The sequence below is a fragment of the Pseudopodoces humilis genome, chromosome 27 (genome assembly GCF_049639895.1).
Source record: "Pseudopodoces humilis isolate 2021_Gansu_Grassland_sample_001 chromosome 27, ASM4963989v1, whole genome shotgun sequence".
NCBI lineage: Eukaryota > Metazoa > Chordata > Aves > Passeriformes > Paridae > Pseudopodoces > Pseudopodoces humilis.
In genome coordinates this window covers 4,035,612-4,050,797 of record NC_142226.1, presented here as the reverse complement: position 1 = coordinate 4,050,797, position 15,186 = coordinate 4,035,612, and the positions used below count along the sequence as shown (strand labels likewise).

The 15,186-nt window shown below is 49.7% G+C and overlaps 1 protein-coding gene across 5 annotated transcripts in view; it reads right to left on the bottom strand.

The window, feature by feature from the left end:
• The window catches only part of CSMD2 (CUB and Sushi multiple domains 2), a 294,243-nt gene that overhangs the window by 86,924 nt on the left and 192,133 nt on the right, over positions 1–15,186 (bottom strand). For all 5 annotated transcript variants that reach the window (XM_088067354.1, XM_088067353.1, XM_088067355.1 and 2 more), the window contains 7 exons: positions 14,813–15,139; positions 11,831–12,025; positions 8,928–9,066; positions 7,991–8,178; positions 6,801–6,989; positions 6,401–6,517; positions 3,300–3,515 (listed from right to left, as the gene is read on the bottom strand). In XM_088067354.1, the coding sequence (XP_087923480.1) occupies positions 3,300–3,515; positions 6,401–6,517; positions 6,801–6,989; positions 7,991–8,178; positions 8,928–9,066; positions 11,831–12,025; positions 14,813–15,139 (1,371 nt within the window). The remainder of the gene's footprint in view (positions 1–3,299; positions 3,516–6,400; positions 6,518–6,800; positions 6,990–7,990; positions 8,179–8,927; positions 9,067–11,830; positions 12,026–14,812; positions 15,140–15,186) is intronic.

Genomic DNA, 15,186 nt, shown 5'->3' with positions numbered 1-15,186 from the left:
ATCCATGAGGATTCTAAGCCATGAAAACCCACCTGGACTTCACCCCCTAAGTGAATCCACGAGGATTCTAAGCCATGAAATTCCACCTGGGATTTCACTCCCATCCTAAAACTCAGGGGCTCTGTCCTCTCCAGAGAGGACATGAGGAACCAAGGGAGCTTTGTGCTTTGATCCAGCTGCAGTGAATCCATGAGGATGGAATCCGGTTTGAGCCATGAAAACCCACCTGGATTTCACCCCTCAACCTAAAACATAGGGGTTCTGTACTCTCTAGAGAGGACATGAGGAACCAAGGGAGCTCTGAGCTTTGATCCAGCTGCAATGAACCCATCAGGATTCTAAGCCACGAAAACCCACCTGGATTTCACCCCCCAAGTGAATCTACGAGGATTCTAAGCCATGAAAACCCACCTGGATTTCACCCTCCCTCCCAGCACCTGGATCCCAACCCAACCACCTCCTAAGGCAACAGGTCCTAATTCCTGTCACAGTGACATCAGTGGGGATGGGGATTTGTCACTGTCCTTCTGCTGCAGCCCAGTGAGGATGGATTGATCCGGATGGGATTTCTGTTGCCTCTCCATTTCTAATCCTGGAAATGGATGATCCTGCCCGGGGAATGCAGGAGGACACTGAAACTGCTGCTCCAAGAAAGGTCACGTAGGATTTCGGCCAACAGCCAAACTCATGTCTCTGACCCTAAACCAGCTTGAAGGAAAACTCTTCTGAGGGTGTTTTTGGAAAAATCTCCAAGTCCAAAGCCTGTACATTAACATATATATGTGTAAAGGAAGCTAAAAATAGAACTGACTCCTGGTTTTACTTTCCAAGATAGGAAAGAAGCCTTGAAATACACTGAAAATGAGAGTTATAATTAGAGGCGAGCTTTTGAAAGGCAAAAAGCCATTTTCCCCTCATCAAAATGGGAGTTAATTGGAAATTTTCTGACTGGTTTCCACATGCAAATCCCTGACTTCAGAGGCCAGGAACAAAGGCACTGGGAACCAGGTTTCAGCTGCATCTATGGCAACAGCTCTGCCCATCAGAGAGGGTGCCAGACCAAGCTCCACAGGAAAAATGGGAATTTTTCTCCTTCCCTGGGTGCTGAACTGGCAGCTCAGGACTGGAAAGGACACAGGGACAGAGGCAAGAGCAGCAGCAGTGCAATAAAGCTCCTGTCCTTCACTGATTGTTGTAGGGAATGGCTTCTGGGGCACTCAGGCAGCAAAGACTGACATTCCCTAGATTGGGAGCACTCAGGAGTCATTTGGAGGATTCCAGCCCAGAGGACACAGTCCAACACCTCGTGCCCTTCAACCAGAGGCTACCCCAGTGCCATCAGCTGCACTGTACTGCCACATGTCCCTTTTTTGGGTCCCTCCCCAAGTCCCCATGCTCCTTCTGACAACTGCTGAAAATCAGGATTTCCTTTGAAAAATCTGCATTTTGGATCACCACACCCACTCAAAGCCACCATCACCATGATGGTTCAGCAAGCACAGTTCAGCATGGGATTGCTAGAACTTCTCTTGGGAGGAATTATTTCCCTCAGCCTCCTCCTGACTCCTGGAGTCAGGGAAATCTGGATCCCTCAGAGCCCTGCTGGGTGCAGCAGGACAGGGCTCCCATCTGGTACCACAGCAGAGCAACTGAGCCAGCCCAGCCAGGGAAAATGCATTTTCCAGTTCCCTGGAAGCGCCAGTGGGATCATGGAAACCCAGTCTGGGATATGCCAGGTGTGTGTCAAAATCATGGAATGTTTTGGGTGGGAAGGGACACTAAGAATCATCCAGTGCCACCCCCTGCCATGCCAGGGACACTTCCACTGTCCCAGGCTGCTCCAAGCCCTGTCCAGCCTGGCCTGGGGCACTTCCAGGGATCCAGGGACAGCCCCAGCTGTTCTGGGAAATCCATTCCAGCCCCTCACCCTCACAGGGAGGAGTGTCTTCCCAATATCCCACCCAGATCTCTCCTCTTTCCCAGTTCAAAGCCATTCCCTGTGTCCTGTCCCTCCACCCCCTGTCCCCAGTCCCTCTCCAGCTCTCCTGGAGCCCCTCTAGGCCCTGCTGGGGGCTCTGAGCTCTCCCTGGAGCTTCTCCTCTCCAAGCTGGACATTCCCGGCTGTCCCAGCCTGGCTCCATGGCAGAGGCACATCCAGGACAGGCTGCAGGCACAGGATGGTCACTGGAGGAGCACCCAAGGGGAGCAGGGAGCCGGAGGTGAAAGGAGGACAATGGGAGTGACCAGCCCTGCTCCTTATCCAAGCACTCCAGATTGCTCCCTGCTGCTTCCAAAGGATCCCGTCTGTCCCTGCGCTGGAAATGCTGGGCCTGCTGCAGAGATTTTCCTCTAAAAACAGGGAAGGGGTTTGGGAAAAGTGGGACAGCATTTCCCAAAAATCCTGAGCTGAAACTGTCCGTAAGCAGAGCAAGGAAGACAGCAACACCTGGATTTAATTCCAGTGGGTCCATTCCTGTTATCCAGCCCAGGACAGACAGAATTGTTCACCCTGGCTATATGGGGGCTGCAAGGGGAATATATCTTGGGACACATTGGGAAAAATTCTTGGGACACATTGGGGTTTAATACTGGGATAATTTACTGGGTGACAAAAGGAGTGACCCAAATTAATGGAAAATTATTCCCAGGATTTTACTGGGAGGATTGGGGGGCCCTGGCACCCCAGAGAAGGGGTGGCCCATCCCTGTAAGTGTCCAAGGCCAGGTTGGAGCAATGTGGGATAGTGGAGGATGGGAAGGAGGGAGGGAAGGAGGGAAAGAAGGAGGGAGGGAGGGAGGGAGGAAGGAAGGGAGGAAGGAAGGGAGGAAGGAAGGAAGGAAGGAAGGAAGGAAGGAAGGAAGGAAGGAAGGAAGGAAGGAAGGAAGGAAGGAAGGAAGGAAGGAAGGAGGGAAGGAGGGAAGGAGGGAAGGAGGGAGGGAAGGAGGGAAGGAGGGAGGGAAGGAGGGAAGGAAGGAGGGAAGGAATGAGGGAAGGAAGGAGGGAAGGAGGGAAGGAGGGAAGGAAGGAGGGAAGGAAGGAAGGAAGGACGGAAGGAGGGAAGGAAGGACGGAAGGAGGGAAGGAAGGAAGGAAGGAGGGAAGGAAGGAAGGAAGGAAGGACGGAAGGAGGGAAGGAAGGAAGGAAGGAAGGAAGGAAGGAAGGAAGGAAGGAAGGAGGGAAGGAAGGAAGGAGGGAAGGAAGGAGGGAAGGAGGGAAGGAGGGAAGGAGGGAAGGAAGGAGGGAAGGAAGGAGGGAAGGAGGGAGGGAAGGAGGGAAGGAGGGAAGGAAGCTGTTCTCACCTGAGAAGGTGATGTTAAAGCCCTCATAGGACATGGAGAAGTCAGAGATGAAGCGGATCTGGGCTGAGAAGTTCCCGAAGAGCCCTGCACTGAGCGGGGCTGGCAGCTGGGACCCCGTCAGCTGCTTCAGGGGCTGGGCAAAGCTGGAGTTCTCGGTGATCAGCAGGTAGTCGTGGCCATTCTCCAGGTGGAACGTGTGGAAGGTGAAGAACACACCTGCAGAGGGGGGAAAAACACAGGAGGAGTCACCCCACAGCATTCCCAGTGCCCAAGCCCTGCTCCCCACCCACAGCAGGGGGAAATCACACTGAAATCAAGGATTTTGTTATGTTAGAAATGAAACATAAAAACTCTAAAGCCTGGGTGTGGTACCAGGCCCAGAGCAGGGACAGGCCCTGGAAATATCGGATTCTTGTGTCCTTGTCAGGGATGACACAAATCTGCTCCAGGGACAGAGCAGTGGCTGAGGGAGCCTTTTATTATAGAAGTGTTGACTTTTAAATGGAGAGCAAGAGCAGCAGGGCTGGAGCTGGGAGGACTGGAAAACAATCATGTTCCAAAAGGAATTCCTGCCTAGAAAAATAGGATTTAAGCCCAGCCTCAAGGTCAGGGAGGTTTTTCCAGAAGTGTGTCAGTGGTGCAGCTGCAAGGACCTTCCTATGATGTGCTGAATCAGAGAGTCATGAATCATGAATCATGGAATGATTTGGGTGGGAATGACCTTAAAAATTGTCTTATTCCATACCCCTACCATGGGAAGGGACACCTTCCCCTGGACCAGCTTGAGCCAAGAAAAACCCCACTTTTATTCACCTTTTCTTGCCCAAAATAAACCCTGCAACAGCTCCAGCCACAGAAATCCTGGCCAAAACCAGCAAAACCATTTTGCCTCTTCCTCCTAAATTCAATGTGAAGGATTTGAAACATTTGGGGAGAAGGCTGTGACCTTGCTGCATTTGTAAATGAGCCAGAGAGGAGTAATGGATTACTTAAAGTCCCCTTCACACCTCCAGACACACAATGGGAAGCACTTCAGGCTCCTGCAGGAGCCTCCAGCGAGGTGATTTTTCATGCTGGAATTCAAACACCATTAGAAACACTTATTCTCTGGAAAATAATTCCAGCTTGGAAATAAAATTAGGAAAAAAAAAAAAAAAATCAAGAGAAAACGGCAGTGAGAGCAGAGGCAGGCAGGATCTGAGCTCAAGAACTTTGTCACAGCATTGTCACACCGACTTAACAAGGCAAGGAGATGCCAAGCAATAAAAAGCCTCTTTGCATATAGATGGATTTTCCCATCCTGATCTGCCAGCTCTTGGAGCATCCAGGGCAGGCTCCCGAGGCCCTGCTCGAGTGGGATTGGGATTTATCCGGTTCAGAACCCCTTTGGAGAGACACAGACTCCTCCAGGATGGAAACTGAGCTTTGGGAGAGATCCCTGCTTGGCCTGACCAGGTTATTTAATTTAACCCAATAATTCACACCCCAAGGGTTGGATCTGCATCCCACCATTCCCAAAATACAGCATCCCAAAGAATCAGCAGGAAAACTGCAAATAAATCCCAGAGGAAGAGTCTCCTCCTCACTGCCCATTAATTCCCTGTTAATTTCTGGAGATCAGGATGAGGCCATCCTGGAGATCAGGGGAAGCTCTGGAGATCCAATATCCAACCCCACAACATCAAATTCCAGCTGAATATTCCATATATTCATCCCTGGCTCTCTCCAAGTGCTTCCTGAAGGTTTGCTGCTCACACAGAGCAGTTCCCTTCCCAGAAGTGAAGGTCAGAGAGGCTGGAAACCAATGAGGAGCATTTCCCATGGGACTGGGAATGAAGGAATCATGGGATCATCCCAACCTTTATCCCTCTGCAGCACCTCTGCACCCCTTCAGTGTCCCAGAAGGATTTTTATGACCCAAAGCTTAGGACTGACCTTCATAATTCCTCCTTTATATCCATTCTGTAGAGAACATTTTAGTCTCGCTCTTTCCCCCCTGCAAAATTCCACAAAAGCAGGAAACTTCCAAGAGTTTCCAAATGTTTGCTATTCCTACCAGAAGCACAAACCAGAAATAGTCCTGACTTGAGAAGTGGGATGTGGGGAATGCAAAATTACTTTAATTCTCCCCCGACAGCAAATTTATACCCTCAGCTTTAGCAAACCCAGCCTAAGGAACAGAAATAACATCACTCCTCTGGAATCAGCACTAGAATAATTCAGTTATCCTGGAGAACATGCCCAAACTCCATGTTTTGTAAGGTAAAAACTCCAAGCAGAGGGCATGAGGCTCCTCCAGCATGAGGCTCCTCTAGCACTGTGGAACTACAGCAAAAAGGGCTAATTATGAACTCATTTTAAAGGATTTGTGACCAATTAAACCTTTGTTCTGCTCTGCAATTTACTATGGCACAGAACATCTCTGCAAACACAGGGCTGGGCTTTTAATTTCCACCCCCCCTTCTCTGCAGAAAAAACAGCAAAACAAATTAGAGGGGAAAGAAATCACTTTGAAGCAGTGAGATTAAAAATAATGGCCTCTCTTTAGGCATTTAAATACCTTTAAAAGTCAGCTGCTTTTAAACTCCATTTGTATAGCCTGGGAGTCCATAAAGTGTCAGAGGGAAATAATTGTTAGAGCAGCTGGGGCAATTCCAGGACTCGTGCATTGACCATGTGGGAGATGTTCCCAAAAACCTTGGAGGGAAGGAGCTGAACACCTCCATAACTCCCTCAGGAGGGGCAGATCCCTCTGTGACAGGAACAGCACCCAGGGAATGATTTTCAGGATATCTGGATCTATATCCAGCCTGATCAGGATATCAGGATCTATATCCAGCCTGATCAGGATATCAGGATCTATATCCTGACTTTCAGGATGGAGCCACAAAGGTCTGGAACAGGAGATAACAGAGCACAGGCCCCATTTGATGAGAAGGATTTTCCCTTCTCCACTTTAAAAAAGGCAACATCAAAACCCTCCGGATCTTGTCCAGGGACAACGGAATTCCTGAGAGGAACTCTTGGATCCCAGAGGGAAAAGTTCCTCTCCCACTGCCCACCACCCTCAGTCCTCTCCAAGCACGCCCAAGGTGTCTCACCTTTCCCATGGGATGTTTCTATCGTCCACGTGCAGTTCAGGTTGTTGGGATAAAAATCAGGGAAGCCTGGGGAGAGGATGGTGCCACTGGAGCCACGGATGTAGCCCCCACAGAGAGCTAAAAACACCAAAAAAAAAAAAGGAGTAAAAGAATTCAATAATCCAGAATCTTTCACAAGCCGGGAGGAAAAAAGAAAACCAAAATCCAGCCCAGGAAAATCCCACCAAAGAGACCGATCAACCCAAAATCCAATCAACCCAAACTGGGTTTTGTTGGTCAAACTCCAACAAAACACATCCATCAACCCAACAAAATGCATGGATTAAATGGCACTGGGAGCTTTCCAGGCGCTGCTTTGGCAGTGGCTGTGCACGGCAAGGGCGTGCAGAGGTTTCCTCACCCTCGCAGCTGGGCAGGGGCCGGCTCCACTGGAAGTTGGGCTCGCACTCCAGGGCCTCGCTGTCGCTCAGGGTGTAGCCGGGGTCACAGCTGAACGTCACCAGGGCTCCCACGTAGAAATCGTTCCCGTGGCGCTGCCCGTTCACCGGGATCCCTGGATCCAGGCAGTGGTCGGACTGCAGCTTCACAGCTGGGGACAGGGGCACAGCCCTCAGCCAGGGCACCCTGCAGCCCAGGGGGAGCACAGCCCTCCCACACCATCCTTCCACACCCTGCTGGATACCCACAAAGTCAGAGTGTGAAAGGGAGAGAGGGAATTCCCCAAGGGAGGTGATGGAGAGAGGAAAAACCTCCAAGTGAGAAGAGGAAATGGGGAGAGGAAAAGCCTCAAAGTGAAAGGATGGAGAGAGGAAATTCCCCAAAATGAGGGGATGGAGAGAAGGAATTCCCCCAAGGGAGGGGAGAAAATGGAGAGAGGAAAATCCCCAAAGTGAGAGGATGGAGAGAGGAAAATCCTCAAAGTGAGAGGATGGAGAGAGGAAAATCCCCAAAGGAAGAGGAGGAAATGAAGAGAGGAAAATCCCCAAAGGGAGAGGAGGAAATGGAGATGGGAGCTGGTATGGGATTCTTGTGCCTGTCCTGTGCAGGGCCAGGAGCTGGACTCCACGATCCCTGTGGGATACAACTCTGGATATTCCAAATCTGTGAGCTCAGCTCTGCCTCCTAAAATCAAGAATATTCTGCAAATGCTAAAATAAAAATAAAAGCTTCTACAAACAACCAGAGGAGGAATGGTTTCAGACTGGAAAAGGGGAGATTTGGGGGGGATGTTGGGAAGGAATTCTTCCCTGTGAGGGTGGGGAGGGGCTGGGAAGGTTTTCCCAGAGAAGGTCATCCCTGGAAGTGTCCAAGGGCAGTTTGGACAGTGCTTGGAGCAGCCTGGGATAGCAGGAGCTGTCCCTGCCCGTGGGTTTTAAGTTTCCTTCCAAACCAAACCAGTCTGGGACACCAGGAAAAGCAGAAACTGCTCCTCCACTGGCAGCAGCTTCCCACTGCCCAGTCCTTGAGCAGAGTGAACTGCCTGGAACCAGGAAAAAGAGACCCAGGTGGCCCTGAGCCAGGCCAAGGTGCTGCTGGAGACCGGGGAATACCGGGCAATTCCAGGGAATTCCATGAACAAAGTGTCCTTACTTTCATATCGGATCTGGAAGCCGATGTCAGAGTGGCTCTTGTCGGTGGTGAACAGGAGGTAGAGGTGGTTGCTGGTGCTGATCAGGAACTGGGGCACCTGGGTGCCGTCGTAGACCCCGATAAGGGGTGAAGAGTAGGACCGGCCATCCCGCACCTCCAGAGTGTCATAATTCACCTCTGTCTTGAACCTGGAACGGACATGAGGAAACTGAAACCCCAGAACTTCTCCTTCTGTCCTCATTTCACTCCTGGAACCACCAGGGGCCACAGGTGGGTCCTTTCTGAGTGTCTCACTGAGGGCACCTCACGTGTTTGGGGTTTTTTTGTGATCCTTCACCTCTTCACCTGCTGACCCCCACCAGGCTGGGAGCTTCTCCAGCCCTCAAATGTTGCCCAGGTGCTGAGGCAGCAAATGAAACAGGGCTGAAAGAGCCATGGAGCCCCAAATGTCACAGCAGTGGCAGGGGCAGCTCCTTTCTGCTCTCTGGGGTATTCTTGGCACTGCCAGGAATCCAAACAGCACCTCAGGATATCTGGATCTATATCCATCCTCATCCTTGTGCCCCCTGAACAAGTCTCCCCACACAGCCAGCAAAGCACAGCCCTCCTTGGCCAGGAAATCCAGGGAAAGCCAAAAAACTCAGCATCCCCTGCTGCTCCCCCAACCTGAGGAATCTGTGGGAGCTCAGCCCCCAAAACTGTGTCTAAAACACCCCTGAAAGCAAGCAGGAGTGCTTCAGACAGAACATTCCCACCTTTCCTTCCCCAGTGCTGGGTGGGATTTAATTCCCTGCCAGGAGCTCAGAAATGTGAAAGGGGAGAGGGGAGAACCTCAGACAAGATGTGGAGCAGCTCATTCCCATCCCCTGGCTGCACCTGGAACCACCAGAACCACCCAAACCCAGGGGATCTGGGGGCTGCCCGTGCTGCTGAGCACCTGTCAAAGGTGATCTTGATGGGGTAGCCTGGCTGGGCCTCGATGACCCAGGCACAGCTCAGCGAGTCCTTGTAGAAGCCAGGCCAGCCTGGGGACAGGATGGTTCCGCTGGGTGACGTCAGGTGGCCCCCACAGGGTGCTGGGGACACAAAAAGGACACAAATCACACAATTATCCAGGCTAGGAAAGACCTTCAGGCTCATCCAGCCCAACACTGCCAATGTCACCACTAAACCACGTCCCCGAGTGCCGCATCTTTGAAATCAGGGTGAAAAATGTCAGGGAGCTGCAGCACCCTGAGATGTCCCCCCTGTGAAACCCCTTCCCTGCATTTCCCTCCTCCCACGAGTTAAAAATCACCAGAGCCAGATGGAAAACTGAACTGCTCAGAAATTGCCTTTTCAGCTCCAAATGCAGACACTGTCCCCCTGGGAGCTGGCAGGGCTGACCTTGGGCCCTGCTCGGAGTGGACGGGGTGTAAAATAATAATTGGATATAAAAGCAGAGGAAACTGCAAGGTCACTTGGCATTTCAGGTGCCAGAAAATCTCTCCCAGCCTTGCTAATTGAGTCATGGCTTTGCTACCATGAGGGACATCACCAGAGCAGGGCAGGAATTCCACACCACGGTCCCCAGCTACGTTTTCTGAGCAAAGGAAGATGGGTCTGAGGGCTCAGAGGCACAAAAATCCCACAGCCCTCAGGAACTGCCAGGGCTTGTCCTCCAAGGAGGGACCCAGGGCCAGCCCCAATGTCACTGTACCCCAGTGGAGTGCCAGCCCCAAAGCTCCCCTGCTGCTCTGAAGGGTGGCAGATGAAAGTCATTTGATCTCAGCTGACTCCAAAGCAATTATTTTTCCTTTCTGCCCCAAAGCTGCATCATCTCCTGTCAGGATTTCCACCCTTTTCTCTGTCTCCTTCATTCCCATTAATTTTTTCAAGTGCTGAGCGGGACTTTAGATCTCTGGGCTTTTCTCCTTGCTTAAAAAGGGTAATTAAAATGTCCAGACTGAAGGGTGAGTCAAAGAAATCACCAGAGTGATCAGGAGGAGAAGGCAGAAGGTTATCAAATATAAAAGTTTATTAAGAATGTACTATTTAATGTATGTTTCCCTTCCATACTTAAAAATATGTAAATTTAAAGGCTAATGCTTTGAAAGTAACAGGAGCCCTGAATTAAACCTGTATTTTGTCAGGAGTAAAATTATTTAAGAATACAAAAAGAGCTTTTTTATTCTACAAAGGCTGTCGAAGACAATTGATTCCTTCCTTCCATCCCAAAGACAATGGCCAGGATCGTGCAATTCCTGCTGCCCAGGCAATGCAGGGCCAATTACTCCAATTATTTCTCAGTATTCCAGGGCTGTTTCTCAAGAGCTCAGCACTTGTTATTCAAATTGCTGAAAATACCAGAGCAAGGCATCACTTCCCTGAGAACACAGTGTACAGGGAGATTTTCAGTCCTAATGAGCTCCTTCTTCACTTCCCTTTTCCAGAGGAGAGGCTTAAAAGTCCTAAGAAAGCTTTGAAATCTGAATTAAAGCTTTTAAATCAGCCCAGCTCCCACCACGGCAGGGCTGGCTGTTGTGGCCAGGAGATGGAAATGCAGAATTTCTGTCTCTCAGCTGCCAGAGCCCACTGACAAACTTCTGCCATCATATCAATATCAGATATTTTACAGGGATCAAAAACCAGCATGGGAAAACATCACCCTGTGTCCTCCATTCCCTGTTGTTTCATTCCCTCCCCAACAGGAGCAGCAGGGAAGCTTTGAGTCATCACTAAACCAGAACCTTTTATTATTATTGTTATTAGAAATACACCTGTTGTAAACTGATCCTCAAATAAATACAATAAAAATACTCCCCAGCGTTCATTTCGTACCAAAACAATCGGAAAATAAACAAAGCTCAGGAATATTTGAGCTGAAACTTCCTCCCCAGCAAACTCCTCTGTGCAGACAGCACCTTCCAGAAGCGTGGAAAATCCTGGAAGGTGTTGGCTGGACACTATGGAATGTGAGAGCGAGACCCTGACAGGTAGAACCCTGATTCTGGATCCCAAAAAGCTGCAAAATTCCCCCAAAAATCCCAGTCCCTGCAAGAATGTTCACCTGGAGAAGAGGGAGAGGGAGAGGGAGAGGGAGAGGAAAAGGGAGAGGAAGAGGAAGAGGAAGAGGAAGAGAAAGAGAAAGAGAAAGAGAAAGAGAAAGAGAAAGAGAAAGAGAAAAAGAGAAAGAGAAAGAGAAAGAGAAAGAGAAAGAGAAAGAGAAAGAGAAAGAGAAAGAGAAAGAGAAAGAGAAAGAGAAAGAGAAAGAGAAAGAGAAAGAGAAAGAGAAAGAGAAAGAGAAAGAGAAAGAGAAAGAGAAAGAGAAAGAGAAAGAGAAAGAGAAAGAGAAAGAGAAAGAGAAAGAGAGAAAGAGAAAGAGAGGAGAAAGGGAAAGAGAAAAAGAGGAGAAAAAGAGGAGAAAAAGAAGAGAAAAAGAAGAAAAAAAGAAGAGAAAAAGGAGAAGGATCTCTCTCTCAGTAGGCTGGGAATGTTCACCTGGAGAAACGAAGCTCCAGGGAGAGCTCAAAGCTCCTTCCAGTGGCTAAAGGGGCTCCAGGAGAGCTGGAGATGAACTTGGGACAAGGGATGGAGGCACAGGACACAGGGAATGGCTTAGAACTTGGAAAGGGGAGATCTGGGGATATTCAGAAGGGATTCTTGGCTGTGAGGGTGAGGAGGAGCTGGCACAGAATTCCCAGAGAAGCTGAGGACGCCCCTGGATCCCTGGAAGCGCCCAAGGCCAGGCTGGACAGGAGCACAGGGCTAATGGAAGTGTCCCTGGCCATGGGAAGAGGCGAAAGGGGATCTTTAATGCCCTGCCACCCCAAAGCACGGCAGGCGGGAGCGTGGGATCACCTTCACAGCGCAGCACGGCGTTGTCCCACACCACGTTGCCCTCCTGCAGGACACAGGTGACGGTCTCGGCGCCGTGGGTGCGGATGAAGCCCTCGTCACACAGGAAGGACACGGAGCTGCCCAGCTGCAGGCTGTCCCCAAAGCGCTTCCCGTTCACCGGCACGCCGGGGTCCGGACACTCGTTGTGCCGGAACGCTGGCAGGAGGAGCAGAGGAGAGAAAGAGAAGAGGAAAACAGGGGAGTCGGGATATTTCCAGTGCTTGATCACTCCTCCCATAAAAAAACACACAACTTTATCTTTGTGTTGAAAAAACAACTGCAATATGATACTGGCTTTTGCACTTATATATTGGTTTTTGCATTGATCATAAGTGGTGTGTCGCCCTGAAAACTCAGCTTCTGAGCTTGCTGACATGGTTTTCTAAGGACTTTCCCAGGACAGGAACTGTAAACATAGATATGTGTACATTCTTTCTGTTACACATCTTGTGATGGGCATCTCTCATGGCCAGTGCAGTGGGAAAGTGTTATCCTGACCATCCCATCCCTGGCTGGGGTCAGGAGCCTATAAATCCTGGGAGTAAAAATAAACTTTCTCTTCTTTTCACCACACCTCGACCTGTGTCCGTGTGATCTGTTCATCTTCAGCGGTAACAGTGGTTGGCTGTAGTATCATATATACCTTTATTTAGCTGTTTGTTAGTTTAATGTAATTAACCAGTTGAAATATGTACTGCACAGCTTATGGAAGTAGTGAGGTGAATATACAATATTATAGACCTTAACTAAACACTTGAAAATACCTCTGTACAATGGTGTAAAGCAATCATGTTACCCCCCTTGTACGCTGACTGAATTCTCCACAAGTTAACTGTGACACAAAGCAGAGCACCAGAGGACAATTAGAAAATACCACGTTAAATTCAAAGAGGACTTAAATACTTAAACCTGGCTGGGAAAGGCTCAGTGCAGAACTTGAAGCGGTCAGAACAAATTGACTCATTCCTGAGTCATTCCCAGCACTGAAAAACCTGAAAAATGTCCTGAAAGTGTGCCTGAAAAATGTCCCCATGAAAGGGACAGCTCCCAACAGGGGAAAGGGAGAGGCACCAGCAGTGTTCTTGAGGTGTCACCCTCAGTCCTGGCTCTGTGGCACCCCCAAACCCAAACCAAACCCAAACCCAAGCCCAAACCAAACCCAAACCCAAACCCAAACCAAACCCAAACCCAAGCCCAAACCAAACCCAAACCCAAACCCAAACCAAACTCAAACCCAAACCCAAAACCAAACCCAAACCCAAACCCAAACCCAAACCCAAACCCAAGCCCTAACCCTAACCCTAACCCAAACCCAAACCCAAACCCAAACCCCAACCCCAACCCACACCCCAAACCCAAACCCAACAAACCAAACCCAAAACCAAACCCAAACCAAACCCAAACCCAAACCAAACCCAAACCCAAACCAAACCCAAACCCAAACCAAACCCAAACCCAAACCCAAACCCAAACCCAAACCCAAAGCCCAAACCCAAACCCAAACCAAACCCAAACCCAAACCCAAACCCAAACCCAAACCCAAACCCAAACCAAACTCAAACCCAAACCAAACCCAAACCCAAACCCAAACCCAAACCAAACTCAAACCCAAACCCAAACCCAAACCCAAACCCAAACCCAAACCCAAACCCAACCCAAACCAAACTCAAACCCAAACCAAAACCCAAACCCAAACCTCACCCAAATCCCCTCCTCTGAGGAGCCCTCAGCGTGATGGAGTTTGGCAAATGCTTCCTTAAGCCCTCTGACTTTTTGATTTTTTGATTTTTTTTTCTTTAAATAAGGGCTCAGCAATCAGGGCTGGAAAGGCCATTAATTTATCTGTGCCACCGAAGGCACAGCCTAACAAAGCTCAGTTCTGCTTTTGAAGAGGTTTAATAAGGCTCTTTGGAAAATTACAGAGCAATATGATAAAATTACCGTAGGGATTTGAGGAGTGGACTTAACATGGAGCCAAATCTCTCTCTGGAAATGTCAAGGCTTTCTAACACAAGACAGGGCTACATTTGCCTTTTTCTCCAAAGTTTTGCATCTCTGGCTGTCAGCATACAAGGGTGGCAGCCACAGATTCCTGGGAAGCCCATCCCAGCCCCTCCCCACCCTCACAGGGAAAAATTTCATCCCAATATCCAATTTCAGGTCATTCCCCTCATCCCATCACTACACACTTGGCCAAAATCTTTCTCCAGCACACCCTGAGGGAAGAACCCGAATCCTGGCTTCCATGAACAGATAATCCAGGACCAAACTGGGTTTTTTTTTGTGGACAACACTTCAACTTCACAGCCAGAAAGAATCTGTGCCACCAGCTCTAAACTTGCCACCAATTCTCCGTTACCCAACTGCAAATCCAAATTAATCCTCAATTTTCAGGTTTACTCTGGAATTCCAACAGCTTTAGCAAGATCCATCTCTGCAGTTTCCAACATGAATTTAGAGTTTAAAACCCGGGCAGAAGGAAGTGTGGGACACTTGATGACTTAGGATTTTAGCTTTTATATTTTTCATCTATTTGTAACCCTGCAGTTCTTTAGTGTGTAACTCCAAACTCCACACACAGTGTGAGCTGCTGCTTTCCCATTTGGGTCAGACACAGCAATTCCTCTCCAGGCCTGGCAATCAAGGACACCTCACTGCCTCAGGCTCTGAGAGATGGAAACAAAAGGGAGTTGGGGGCAGCAAACTTGGGGTGAATGACTTCATTACCTGAAGCTGGAATTGGGAGATTCACCCCAATATGGAAATGGCCCAAACTTATAAAAGTGTGAAACCCCTGACCCGTGGTCCATTTTGGGTGCAGCCCCTGGGGGGCTTTGCCTGCCCAAAATGTCCCTGGAGGCCTCTCAATAAACAGAACTGCTTTTTATTCCCTGAATTCTGTCTGGCCTCTGTTTTTAGGTGGCCCCAAAGCATCCCACTCACTGGTGAAGGTGATGTTGAAGCCTCTCTTCTCCATGGAGTGGTCAGTCTGGAACTCCAGCCTGGCCACGTGGCCGCTGCTGGTCAGCGAGGAGGGGATGTGGCTCCCTGAGAAGGTGCCCAGCACCGGTGACTCGGCCGTGCCCCCGTCCTTGACAGCCAGGAAGTCAAACTGGGGCTCCACATCGAAGTCATTGAAGGCCAGGTGGATCCTGCTCTCGGGGTTGGCGATGATGAGCCACACACAGTGCAGGCTGCTCCCGTACTCCTCGGGGTAGTTCGGGGACAGCACGATCCCCGACGGGCTGGTGAAGTTGAAAAAGCAGGAAACTGCAAAGGGAAAGGGACATCAGTCCCACGGCCCCACGGCCATCCCT